This window comes from Watersipora subatra, chromosome 10 (genome assembly GCF_963576615.1).
Source record: "Watersipora subatra chromosome 10, tzWatSuba1.1, whole genome shotgun sequence".
Lineage (NCBI taxonomy): Eukaryota > Metazoa > Bryozoa > Gymnolaemata > Cheilostomatida > Watersiporidae > Watersipora > Watersipora subatra.
Genome location: NC_088717.1, coordinates 28,461,728 through 28,476,175, shown reverse-complemented (window position 1 = coordinate 28,476,175; position 14,448 = coordinate 28,461,728). Strand labels below are relative to the sequence as shown.

The 14,448-nt window shown below is 36.9% G+C and overlaps 1 protein-coding gene across 1 annotated transcript in view; it reads right to left on the bottom strand.

Moving 5' to 3' along the window:
• LOC137405606 (DNA polymerase alpha catalytic subunit-like) overlaps positions 1-14,448 on the bottom strand; it is a 99,327-nt gene that overhangs the window by 25,633 nt on the left and 59,246 nt on the right. The window contains exons 19-24 of the mRNA XM_068091925.1: positions 14,172-14,301; positions 13,473-13,592; positions 9,124-9,238; positions 8,325-8,456; positions 7,331-7,455; positions 3,565-3,687 (exon numbers count right to left, since the gene is read on the bottom strand). Of these exons, the coding sequence (XP_067948026.1) occupies positions 3,565-3,687; positions 7,331-7,455; positions 8,325-8,456; positions 9,124-9,238; positions 13,473-13,592; positions 14,172-14,301 (745 nt within the window). The remainder of the gene's footprint in view (positions 1-3,564; positions 3,688-7,330; positions 7,456-8,324; positions 8,457-9,123; positions 9,239-13,472; positions 13,593-14,171; positions 14,302-14,448) is intronic.

Sequence of the window (14,448 nt, the reverse complement as noted above, 5' to 3'; positions counted from 1 at the left end):
CTATCACGAATCATCGTTTTATATTTTTTTATCGGTTTACCTAGCTACATTTGCTTCAAATTTTCTGTGGCAGTTTTATCTAGTAAATTGGATTTATGATTTGACATTAGATGTTCACTTCTCACTTGTAGAAAGTGAAGAAAATCGATTGATCAATGCAAATCTTCAACTTCCAGAACCAAAGCTTCGAATCGTTGGCTTGGCGTACTTATGCCTTTGTTAAACATTTATTCGTTTTTAAAATTAGACTCGCAATCTATCTAACTCCCAATTTGAAAGCTTTCAGTAGATACACGTCAGAATGACATATCTATGAATGACATATATTTATTGCATTTGTTTTACTGATTACAGTATGTTTATGTGGTCCCACCAGCCAAAGTAGCTTTGTCAGTGTGGAAACTGCCATAAGTGAGAAAGAGTGACTTGAATGTGTGTTGCATAAACCATGATGTTTTGTTTGAGTTTGCTGCAGTAGATGAATTTGTCTTATTATACCGGCTAAAACTATGTGAGTGGCCACGACTTGAAGAATATTGTTAATAAAAGCTTTATGCCGAAATGAAAATTTTTTTGCTTGTAAAAATTATATAATAAAATAATATCGTTGAAGATAATGCAAAACATGATTTGCAGAATATTGTAGTGAATTGGATACGGTATATGGATATCCGCAGAACTGGAGAATGTGAGTTCAAATCCAATTTGCAGCAGAATTCTCATCCTTAACTCAATCCCTATGTATATTCTTTGCAGAGACGTAGCTTGCTTATTTACTTACGGTAGTAAGAAACTAGTTTTCGGTGTTGGCAATGTTATACAACCCAACCCCCAGGATAGGCGACGGCATAATGTGGGCGGGGCTTTTGGGAGGCTGTATTTCGTTAGTGTGGGTAGCGACGAAACTGTGACGATACAAAGACCTTATTCTACATAGTTTGCTTGACAGAATTACCGTAAACCAGAAGAATTGGTAGTCGGTACTCAAATGTTTACACAGCATTTGGAGAAAGTGAGTAAGACAAATTTTCAATTTTCGTTATTTAAGGCCTTTGAAACATTCATAATAATGTATCTGTAGCTGCATTTAAAATTTTATTCTAGCCAACATGAGCAAATACAAAATAAAATATATATGCCAATAGAGCCGCGTAGGACTAGACTTTTATTGCAAATAGCCGATGTGAATACGAGATATATTGACAGATATATCACGCGTGACATCATTTTGGGCAAGTCTGGGCATGTTTTTTGGCCTGAGCGTTTTTAACGCGATCAGATTTTTTCGATTTTAATCTTCAAATATCTTGGCAATGAGATCGCCTAACACAACAAACAACATATCAACTGATAGAGAAAAAAAAGCTTTCTTTTAAGATCAACTCAAATTTGACGCAACCACATCTATAATGGAAAATACAGTCAAACATGGATATTCGAACTTCACGGGACCGAGCAAACGTGTTCGAGTTATCAGAACGTTCAAGTTATCAGAGCACTGTCACAAGTCCATGTATTTATTTATTTATTAGTAGATACATGTACATATACAAACTATAATATAAATCAAAAGCATAAATGGCTTGTTTCAAATTAAATGCTTCTAATGTAAAGTTTAAAACTTTTTATCAAAAAGTATAGAGATTTTTCTATCACTTGAGATTGGTTTGTTGTTTGAGGTGATGTTATTGCCAGGACGATTTTTAGATTAAAATTGGCAAAACTTGATCGTTGTTGAAATGCTCAGAAGAAAAGACATATTTTTCTTCCGAGCGGATGTTTGGTAAAAATCAAATTTCACGAAACCTTTAGAAAAGTCGTTGACAAAAATATTTTTGCCGATGGTGGTAATAACGACGCCTATGAGTTACGAAAAGTTGAGGTTTACCTCTATGGCTTGGAATAAAGTGATTTTCTAAAGCGATAAACAACCGTCTCGGTAGCCGTTGGGCAAAAACTGTTCGAGTTAACAGAGTTGAGGTCGAGTTATCTAAAGCAATTTATCATTACGTGGGAACGGACTAAAGAAACCGTTCGAGTTAACCATGTGTTCGAGCTATCCGAGGGCGAGTTATCCATGTTTGACAGTATTACTATTTTACACACGAGAATTGTTAAACTGAGGAAAATCGGTCAGCGTGTCTCTTTCGGGCGTTGTTAAAATATTTTCGGCGAACAAAATTTCGGCTTTTTTATTATTTTGACATAAGTAATAAGCACACCGACTGCCAAATTTGAACTCGGAGGAAATTTTGTTGAATTCGTATGGTGAAATAAGATTCGAATGTTGAGGTGAAAAAATTATCATGTTCTAATTCATAAAGTGAAAAAATCGTATATCAGGGTAATTGTATCCTGAGGGTGCACTATAATACAGGTAGTATGACCCCCATTAAGTCTGAGCACATAGGGAAAAACAACAAGACAGACTATGGAGCAATTTATTGATTGAACTGTCTATAACCCCAAGCATGATTATATTTCAATTGCAATAACCCAAAGTCAACTAAATTTAATAACACTGAAATGTTTTTTTTTGAAACTTTCCATTTTCATTAACTCCAGACATATAAAAACACGTGATATTTTTATTTTTTCATTGTACACACCTATTTGAATAATGCATAGGTAGTAGTAACAGTTTATTATTTATAGTCGACAGCATTTGATGAACAACAAAGCAAAAAACCAGTCTAAGGAAGTCAACTCAAAAATTGGCTTTAACATAAATTTAAATATAACAACTTTTTTTGTCTAGCTAGCAAATGCTGGAGTCACAACTGAGCTTCTCTTCACAACTGAACCCAGAATTGCCTCTGTAGAAGTTCTAACAAACTTTGGCAACTTGAAATCATTTCCTAAATTTCAAGCCAAGATTTAAGTTATTCGAAACTTGAAAATCAAAAAGATTTGTTTTTCATGCAATAGATCTGAATATGACTGCAGCTAAACCTTTACATTTGATATTGAATTGGACCGAGAAGCACTTTATATGCTAAAACATTGTTATGTTTAAGTAAATGGTGTCATAAGAGTAAACTATACGTCATTTAATTTGTTCAACAACCCAACAAGATGACAATCAACCTTTCATGTAATTAAACAAAGCATTAAAACAAATGCGTTACAAAAAATTATGTAAAAACTAAACATGTAAAAAAACTCAATTATGCTGACAAAACTAAATTTTTGGAAACTAAGAATCAACAGAGGTTTAACTTTAACAGACTAAGTAAAATTTAAACTAACTTAGTGTCAACTGTAACTTTTACATTTCCTTTTTAACTCTTTCCAGCCTATTTGCTTCCGTTATGTAACTGAAATGTATGTATTGAGAAACTTTGAATGTCGTTCATTAGAATTTAGTGTGAACGCATTATTTGCTCAAATGTCAATCCATGTTGGAGAATTTACATGTTGAGGAGTTGGTAAGTTGAGATTTGACAGAATCCATGTATAATCGGTATGTTAAAAGGTGTAATGCGATAACTGCACCAACCAACTCTACCTACTCCTAACATCGACCTGTAAACACTGCCCTGGTAAGTGTTATTTATCACTAACCTCTCTTCCCTTTGCTGTGATTAGAGCGGCCAATGGTTTAGCATAAAAACGAGAGAAGGTAAATCCAAGACAACCGTACATGCTGTTAGCTGTCAACTTGAGGGCCTTCTGTCTGATATCGTACTGCAAGATAGATGGATAGAGATACAACTAGTGCGGTTCCTTTCCAACCTCACCAGCCATCTGAGAGTACACTAACAAGTACTCGTATATCGAAGAATTGTAGACAACGGCATAACAAAGGGCAATTCCAACTCTCCATATGATCGCAATTTTGCGATTTTATCACAAGCTAGCATTGTTATTGCACTTTTTGAGCTCATTTTTCGGCGTTCAGCCTATTAAACATCCTGAAACAAGCTACAAGCGATGTTACATAGCTTATCTACTTTTCATAAAAGACTGAGATGATTTTGAAGGCTGAATTTAGACAATAATGGGTTTTACGACACCCATCTCTATAATTCTAGATTGGACTAAACATCCCCAACTTCTGTCCTTAAAAAGCTAGGCTATGTCACATATTTATGGGCATATATTATATTTCTTGTTGTGTCGATTGTGTCGTTTGTAACACTGATATTGAATCGCTGTAAAAAAGCCTTCAAAACAAAAATGACTCTGAAAGTTAGTGAACCAATATTTATTTAAAGTACAAAATCGGAATCAGCGTGTCTGATTTACATATGAAAAAGCAATGAAAGCTGTTCGTGGGAGTTACTCTGTAAGGTTCCCAAAATCGTGCTGACAGGATTGTCATACGCTTTACCTGCCGGTTATTTGATTTATCTGAGGAGAAAGCTGTCATTGGTAAAGATCTTTAGTTGTAAACAGAGGTTGTACCTGAATGTACTGTTCCTTTGAGAGACTATACACCGAGGTCTTACCTGCATGTACTGTTCATTTAAGAGACTCTAAACATAGGTCTTACCTGCATGTACTGTTCCTTTGATAGACTATAAACAGAGGTCTTACCTGCATGTATTGTTCCTTTGAGAGACTATAAACAGAGGTCTTACCTGCATGTACTGTTCCTTTGAGAGACTATAAACAGAGGTCTTACCTGCATGTATTGTTCCTTTGAGAGACTATAAACAGAGGTCGTTCCTAAATATACATGTACTGTTCCTTTAAGAGACTCTAAACATAGGTCTTACCTGCATGTACTGTTCCTTTGATAGACTATAAACAGAGGTCTTACCTGCATCCATCGTTCCTTTGAGAGACTATAAACAGAGGTCTTTCCTGCATGTACATGTACTGTTCCTTTAAGAGACTCTAAACATAGGTCTTACCTGCATGTACTGTTCCTTGGATCTACTATATAAATGGCAATCGTTGTCTGTGTGTCTATCCGCCTTATAGAGCGGTCTTTCCTTTTATCGTCGTACGAATTTCGGTCGTACGAAGCCAACTGAATTAACATGAGTAGTGACAGTAAATAAATTATAAGAGCGGTCTTTCTTTTTCCATTTGGTCGTACGAAGTAAATGTCGTAATTTCGGAGAGCAGCTGGTATTGAGTTACTGTCACCCTGCTTTAGCCATGACCAGCTGTATGTCGCCTGCTCAAAAGTAGGCACAAGCCGAAAACTGTTTGTTCATACACCCGACAGAAAAACAAAAAATGTTGTCTACCCGCAAGTGTTGCGTTGAACTAACATTGTGTTATTGTTATGTCATGCTATGTTCTTCATGTTCTGCTATACCACATGCAGCATTTTCTAACAAATCTTTCAGTATATATATATTTTCATGCATTTGTTTTCCTTATTGTATCTCATACAAAGGCTATCATGTTGGCGTTATGTTTTATTATTGTAAGGTGCTAATGCTGTATCCGCCTTGACATCATACTGTCTGTGCTGTTATACTTATAAATTTTATCGACACAACCTCATTACTGTTTGTATATACCATGTCAAAATACAGGCTATAGACGAAAAACTGGTGAGCTATGATTAGTGTTTTAAGCATGTAGAAGTCTCCATTCAATAAATGCTGGCAATAGCAAAATATTTTGTATAATTTTTTAAAAGATGCAAAACTTTTCAATACTGCCAGTTTGAAGAACTTCAGTTTGCCTAGCAATGTCAATTTCATTATCAGTTCTCTGTACACAAATAGGGCAACTCCGATTTGAGTGGTTTGAGACTGATGCCTTGTAGACTAGCTGTAAAAAGTATGGCAGATTTACATAGTTCTCCCCAACACTATTGACATATATGACAGCATATGTGTATGCATAGTGTGATCAAGGCAAAAAATTTCAGTAAACTGCATATTTGGAGTTGTTTTACAGTATGAAGGACAACTCTCAATAAACCTCTTGCTGTACATGAATCTGTTCCCATGGACGGGTAATGCAGCTAGCAGTTTGGGGCCGTGGCGTCACTTGGGGATGTGCGAGAGACCTTTTTCGCCCCGAGTGCAGCCAGAGTATCCAGGCGCGGCTTTCCGGATGAATGAGTTGGCGATTGCGAGGCGTTTGATCGCAAAGCGATTGAGTGCTAGGTGATTGATTGTGAGGTGATTGATTGCCAGGCGATTGATTGCGAGTGCAAGGCTGTTGATTGCGAGGCGATTGATTGCAAAGCGATTGAGTGCGAGGCGATTGATGGCGAGGCAATTAATTGCGAGGCGATTGATTGCGAGGCGAGTGCAAGAGTGCGATAGTCAACTGCGAGGCGAGTAAAGACTGGTCAGCCAAGGCCTCGATGGCAGAAGTGCGCGATCGTCAATTGCAAATATAGACGGGTATGAACGGATGCATGAATCTAGACACATGAATCTAGAATATTTACTAGATTTTACACGCATTTAGCTGTAGAACACATTGCAGATTTCCATTGTTCTCCCCAACATTATTGACATGTACATGTGTACCGTAAGTCCTCATGCTCAAGCCGCGCGGCTTGTGCTTAACAACAGATGACTCACGAACGAAAAAATAATCCTCCAACAAGCCGCATATGCCTACAGACCGCGGCTAATGACTGAGGTTTTGTCGTCCTTGACCCCCCTTTCGACGTGAGAGTGTTGAGACGGGTTTCGCTATACCCCGTCCTCTTGAATAAGAAAACAGGCTACATCAGAACACGTGAAAATAATTTTCTTTCACTTCCAAGTTCAAATTAAAATTACTAAACCCTTGCATACAGAACTTACTTGCCATGTCTCAGCTTCTCAGCTTCTCAGCTAGATTTTTATAGGGCTGTTAGAGGGCTTCACATTTATGAAAAGATGCCGGTCAAGAATGAAAAGGTGTTAATAACCTATGACTGCGGTGAGTTAAACTGGAGCGATAAATTTTTCTTTAGTCTACAGTATTCTATAAACATGACCTTGAAAATAAACGAGTAGGTCGCTAAAACCCCCGTACATAAAAGTGTATCATGACTGCGATTCTATGGTTATAGCGCGAAACTGAGCAGAGACCGCATTTATCGAGAAGCCGCCCTGAGCCTCACGCAACTTTTTTACATAATAATACATCAGGGCAACAATTTCAGTAGTCTGCATATTTGGAGTTGTTATACAGTATGAAAGACAACTCTCAATAAACCTTATGCTGCACGTGAATCTGTTCCTGTAGGCGGGTAATGCAGCTAGTAGACTATAAACAGAGGTCTTACCTGCACCCATCGCTGATTTGAGGGACTATAAACAGAGGCCATTCCTGCATGCACTGTTCCTTTGAGAGACTCTAAACAGAGGTCTTACCTGCATGTAGTGTTTCTTTGAGAGACTATAAACAGAGGTCTTACCTGCATGTACTGTTCCTTTGAGAGGTTTTTGTCTTTCATCAAAGCTTTCACCTGTCTCCTGCTTTGGACTAGCTTACGGATCTCAACAGGCAGAATTCCTGGAGCGAGGCTGGAGTCAGGAATGTCTGCAACCAATCAGTGGGCAGTTTAATTTCCGAGTATTTCAAAAACTTCCAATAGCTATTAGTTTTTCATTTGTTTGTTGATGAACAACTCCTTTAAAAGGACTATCTGTAGGCATAATAGCTGTGAAACACACTTTTATTAACAGACCGCAACTTTATATGCAACTTTTCCTTGTTCTATGATAATAGTATTATGCAAGCTTATATAAAATGGGATTAGACAAGTTGCCAAAGAGAATAACATGTTCGAGTTTAGTAACTAGAAAATATGAGAGTTTGTGCAAACATGACTGGCCACTATTATATCTATCGCAAATAATAGCAATAATAATTCGACTTTCATTCACTAAACAATTACTAGCAGCCTTTAATTACTGATGTGGCTTTCGAAAACGTTAAAACTGAGCCGTATTATGTTGATTTTCAAATTGATTGCTTAACAGAATGATGCGGCACACAAACTAACTTAACATCATTATACAAGCATCGAGCAAATGCATAAAAATGTGAAAATTCAGCTTTGTGTTGCAGAGCTCTGCCTTTTGTAGTGGCGAGAAGAGTGACCTAGTCATGGTGATAGCAGAGATGATAGGAGTGGTGATAGGAGTGATGATAATAGTGATGATAGGAGTGGTAAAAGGAGTGATGATAGGAGTGAAGATAGGAGTGGTGGTAGGAGTGATGATAGGAGTGGCGATAGGAGTGATGATAGGAGTGATGATATGAATGATGATATGAGTGATGGTAGGAGTGATGATAGAGTTAGTCTCAGCAATGTGTAGGAGTGAATAAATAGATGTGTTATGTGGAGAGTCAATATTGAGGGCAAGAAGGCAACTGATAAGAGGGCAACCGATAAGATGGCCTACCTGGTATGACCATATCATCCGTCTGATCGGTTAAGGTCTTGTTAACAGTTGTGAAGCAGACGTTGTACTCCTGTATGATGGACGGGTAGAGGCTGTTGAAGTCCAGCAACAGTATGAAAGTGTCGTAAAAACCTGTTTACAAGTAATGCATGTTACTGTCAATAAACTGCGCGTATACAATATAAAATTCGATGTGAACTACGGCTATAACTAGAAGTGGATACAGAAAGTGATGAAACAGGGCTGCGAATATACGTTGACACAGAAAAGAATGGATACAGGCTACAATCAGGAGTGGATACAGAAAGGAATGAATAAAAGCAACAATCAGGAGTGGATAAAGAAAGGAATGAATAAAGGCTAAATCAGGAGTGGATACAGAAAATAGTGGAAAAAGGCTAGAATCAGGAGTGGATACAGAAAGAAATGAATAAAGGCTACAATCAGGAGCGGATACAGAAAAGAATGGAAAAAGGCTAAAATCAGGAGTGAATACAGAAAGAAATGGGCAAAGGCTACAATCAAGAATAGACACAGAAATGATAGATGTGGACGACATACAATAGTGGATAGAGAAAGTAATGGACCAAAACTACAAACAAACGCGAATACAGGAGGTGGTTAGATATGGCTACAGATATGAGCGGATAAAAATATGACGGACTTGGGCCGCAAATAAAAGCATATACAAAAGCGGCCAGACGAGGGCCATAAATAGAATTGGAAAAACTAAGGGTATAGATAGGGGTGGATACACTGAGGTCGACTTAGCGAGGGATTAACATATAGACTTGGGTACCTTTTTTAGGCTCAAGTACGAGGCCACCAGCATAAGCAGGTTTATTCTTTCCTCTGGTTGGCAATGGAGTTGTATCCTCTCTGTTCATGTCTCCATCACCGCTACCTACGTTTCTCTATTATATGAAAAGAACAAGAAGGAACCTGAAGACGGCTAAAAGATAACAGGGAGCCTTGGAAAATTTATAAGCTCTTTGGTTGTGACCAAATGTGTCCAAAGAGATGGTAGGCCAGCCGCATTCCTCAAGATGAAAACTACATTTTTTGAAGATTTGTAGATAAGATTTCAAAACAATCTTTGCAATGTTTTTTGTTATGCCAATTGCCACAAAACGGAAGCTGCAAACGAGACTACTCTACTACTACTCTACAAATTTATTTACCTTTAGAGTGGTGAAGGCTACTAAAAGGTTGGATGTGGTTTCCTATATATGTACATATTGACACATGGGCTATGAAAAATGCAACGAGTTTAGAAAACCAAAGACACGTATAAGGCAAACAGAAGGTAAAAGAAAACATTGAATTGAATCATGTTAGTTCCAGTTGTTAAAACCTAACCATAGAAACACATTTTCTTTTATGAAAAATAAAAAATCAACAAATTATCAAAAGTTATTTACCAAAGTGAGCGGCATTCAATAGTCACTTGTTTAATTAGTAATAAATGAAATTGAAAGATTATATGTAGTTTAAAGCTCTTAGAATTACAATGCTGCGCAGTGTCTTATGACACTATTTGAACAAAATATACTACAACAATATATCACAATAAATAAAATACACTATATCCTGTTACAAAAGGGTGAATTAGGGGTCCTACGAAAAACCAGATATGGAATAGTACAGGAGCAAACAATTCCTGTGACCCCCAACTTCTGAGTTACCCTAGGACACTTATGTATTCGTCTCATCTAACTTTCGCGTTTTCGCGGAGTCATCCTCTCGCAAAAATTTCATGAGCGAAACTAAACTATCATAACGAACGAGCGAAAACGCGGAATTAAATAGCTTTGTTCATTGATACTGTAGAATGGAATTTTATAACGACATTTATTTTAACATTTTTAACGACCACCATCGTTAAAATATAAACCCACAAAATAATTTGATTGTCCAAATTTATTACGTTATTATTTTGCATTTAATTATGATTATTTTCCCATTAATAATGATTTATAATGATAGGAATTTGATGTCAATGCAGACGCATTAGTAGCGTTATTGTTTGTTGGGGACATCAATCAATGCAGTGAGCACCGCGTGTTGAAAGAAAATAAGACACACTGACACTCACAGTACTACACAAGCAGCATGGCTCTGGAAAGGTTTAGATTCACCACTGACACCTCTTCAATAACTTGTAATGGTTCAGAAGATAAGGCAATAGAGAAAGAGTTAGCTCTGATAAATAACACTAATAAAAAAGGAAGAGAAGAAGTTATAATAACTACACACTGCTAGTATCTGTAGCTGTAGTATTACTAGCAGCTGTATCATGTATGTATTTGTATACAACTTGTAATTACTGTAATAAAGATGTTCAGCAATTATTAGCAGCAGTTGAGTGTTTGGGAAAACGTTAAAATTAATACCTATACACAACACCGTTGATCGTTAAAATTAAAGTACGTCAATATAAAAACAAGCTAAAGTGTGACAAAAACGTTAAAATTTTCAGCGTAATTAAATTCCATTCTACAGTAGTACAAGAAAAAAATGGCAGCAAGCGATCAAATTGCATTATCGATCTCGGCCATACAATTCTACCTGCGGTTCACAATTACAAACTAGTCCAAAAATGAAATTTTTTTCTTACCGGCGAACCGAACCTGAGGAATATAATTATGTTTGTTCCACTGCATTGATTTTCACATCATTATATTTTCACACTCATCAGAGTTGCGAAATTAAGTTGCAGCGAAATTTTACTCTGTATGCTACTCACGAAACTAAATGCTAGCGAAATATAAGTGTCCTAGGGTATGAGCAATCTTTGAGTAGTCAACAAACTTGTTGTGCTTTGTTATACCCTACAGGATGAATTTATTCGCGGAGTTATATTTCGCGAAAATTGTCTTTTCATGCATATTCGCGGATGAATTTATTCGCGGCTGAAAACTGCCACTCTTTAGGAAAAGTTAACTCTATTACGTCTAGCAATAGAGTTGACTTTACGCATGCGCGGCTGCGCGCATTGCGCGTTTCGTTTCCCATTTAGCTTACAACTATGGGTCGATCGTGCTAAGCTATAAATTCTTTGCTGCGTTCAGAGGTTTTCACGAATATTCATAGATTTGGAGGCTTTTGATGAACCAACAATTTGTGGTAAGTAATGAGTTTTTCACATTTACTAAATGAGTTGAATTTTACTTTGGTTCTTCGGTAAAACACAATATTTATTTTTTCAAACCCTACCGCTTCATTATTTGTTTTAGTGTGAGAGAGCGATTTTTCATCATACACAGAAGAACAATGATTGCAAGGGTGGTAGATGTCATTCTTAGAAGATCACCAATCATTCAGGGAGGTCTTGAAATTGAGATAAAAGTGGCCGCAGCTGCTAACGAGGAGAATATACAGTATATGTTTTAAAAAAGGAACAAACACGCCTTTACGAGCACAAATCTTTGTCCAACCGGCAGAACTTTACAATAGTAAGCCACGAGGAGAGTTCTGATAATAACTTCCTTACCAGCCATGTAGTAGCAAGAGAATCGCCTTTAACATCTACCCAAGACAGTGACAGAGCTGCTATTACCAAAATAACCAGTCAGAGAGCACCATTACACGCTAGTATTCACTTATCAAGAGTACCAGTTTAATTTTATTGCTAGATAACCGCTATAATGACTAAACTGTTCCTATTTACTCCATTCATCGTTTGTAAAATTTTATTTGTATTTGAAGTATTTTATTTGTACACTCAAGTTTGTAATAAATTATAGTATATCTATACATGAAATAAAATATACAATTTAATCATGTTTGCTGCAGCGATATCAAGGAGTTGTTGTCGATGAAGGGGTCTAAGTTGACTGGTTGCTTCTCTGCCAATATTTCTGCTTTGATGAATATTACTACTTGTCTTTAGTTTTCGTAATCGGAGTAGGTTGTTTCATTCTCAATCTGCAGTAAACACAAAAAAGAAAAAAATATTAACAAGTGTCAAGGAAGTATAAAAACAATAGCTGAAGTATTTAATGAAAGCGATCAGTTTTTAAACAAAAGAATTAACTAATGCAGTTAATTATGGAAAAACGTATCTGCACTGCAAATCAAATACATACCATAATGTCCAGATCAGAATCATGATCGTCCTCAACTTCGGAATTAGAGATTGATGGAGTTGATTTCAATGTAAAAAGACTAGGAGAGCTTTTGCGATGTTGAAGCCATGCCGAACTACTTGTAAAAACCTTGAATAATTTTGTAAAGTTTGCTGCAATAGCAATAAAACTCGAAGCCCGGCGACGATTTTAAAGAAGTTTTGGAACTCGGCTACGTTTAGTACTTCTGCCTAGTGGCTATTTTCGCTATGACGCCGTTCTGCATATCTTGCGACAACCTTGAATAATTTTGTAAATAAATGTGATGCATTGGCAATGGTGTTAGCTCAAAGCCCAGGCAATGATTTTAAAAATATTTTGGAACTCAACTACGTTTAGTATTTATATTAAATACTAGCCTAGCGACTAGTTTTCAATTTGATGCAGTAGTTATTCTCCCTTGTGATTAAAAATAGACCTAACTATTCACGGAATTTAATAATTCGCGGAATTGACTTTTCGGGAAATCACGAATTTTTATGACCAACGAATATTTTCATCCTGTAGGGTATGACTTGCTACCGTATCCGAACATGCAAATTACTAGTGGTGGAATTACATAATCTTTGCTATAATTTGAGCAGTGGCCATTCAAAGCTATGGTTGGAGACTGAGAAAAGATATTGCATCATACAGGATTCGAACCCTCAACATTCGGATTAGCTTTGACTACTAATAAATGACAAAGCTAGGCTGATTGGCTATCTCATACATTCCTAATTTGTCAACCTGTAGTAGTAATGCTGCTATCCTCTAGCAGTTCTCAATACATACTACCTCTTTTATTTTTACTAACAGATGTACCATACTTGGAATGACAAAGCAAAGGCATAATTTAACTTGATGCAGCGGAATGTTGTGGAAATGATAGAACATAATTAAAACGGTAGAATGTAAAAAGAATATAATTATAGATGACAGACATCCATGTAAGAAAAAACAGTGGGTTACAGCAAACACCTTTACAGTTACACCATACATCACACACATTTACAATTAAGTTATTTAGTTGTATGACTACCTTGTTATTCTTGCTTTTGGAAGCGTACATCTTATCTGGCACAATAAATCCTCTCTCTGAAAAGGCATGCAGTAATAGATACTCATTTCTTTCTGACCTTCCACCTAAGAGAGTCCTCGACTGCAATCAATTGAAAACGTGAGGAGGAAAGTAGAAGAAACACTCAGAGAGAGAGAGAGAGAGAGAGCACTAACCTAAAATGCACAGAACCTTCCTCTCACTGATACAGCCAATAATCGCAGGTCACAAGAAGGTCGTGACAGCGAGAGAGAGAATGAAAGAGGCGATCACGACCAGAAGGCGATGAAATGTTCATGTAAAGCTCAGCCACATTTGCCACCAATAAACTTGTATTGGTCAATGAAAAACAAGCTTTTTATTACATGTATGTGTCATAATTCAACAAAATTAAGAATGTATTTGTATTTTATGTAACTATTTGAGCATGATATTTGTTCTAATGCACATGTATATGTGTAAAACTAGCGAGATAGACCAAAGAATCACCATAGACATATCTAGAGTGACATATGACGTCTGGAGTGCTAAACTTTTATAACATGAATTGATGAAGTACAATTCTCTAGAGGAGCTGAACAAATGCTATGAACTCTGGTTTGTAAAACCTGCAGTAAGACTTATAACAGTAGCAAAATAAAGCAAAGCAACGACAAGGAATTGCTCTCAGTAGAAACATACCAGAATATTGCCACATATGCTGGTTATCTGCCAGGCCAGGGGGAGGATGTTGAGTTCAAAGAGGAGCTTGTGAGCGTAGAAGGCGTCTTGTATCGTCAGGTTTGCAACTCTCATCAGTTCCTTGGAATCACTGTCACAAACAGCAAGGACGATTAAATCGGAGGAGGCAAGCCCCAGTGCAAGCCTGAGCGCACTCAGGAACCAAATCACTCAATTCTGGTGGCTTTAAAATCAGTAGCGCGCATTGATGCACAATCGACGGGTTAAAGGCCCAATT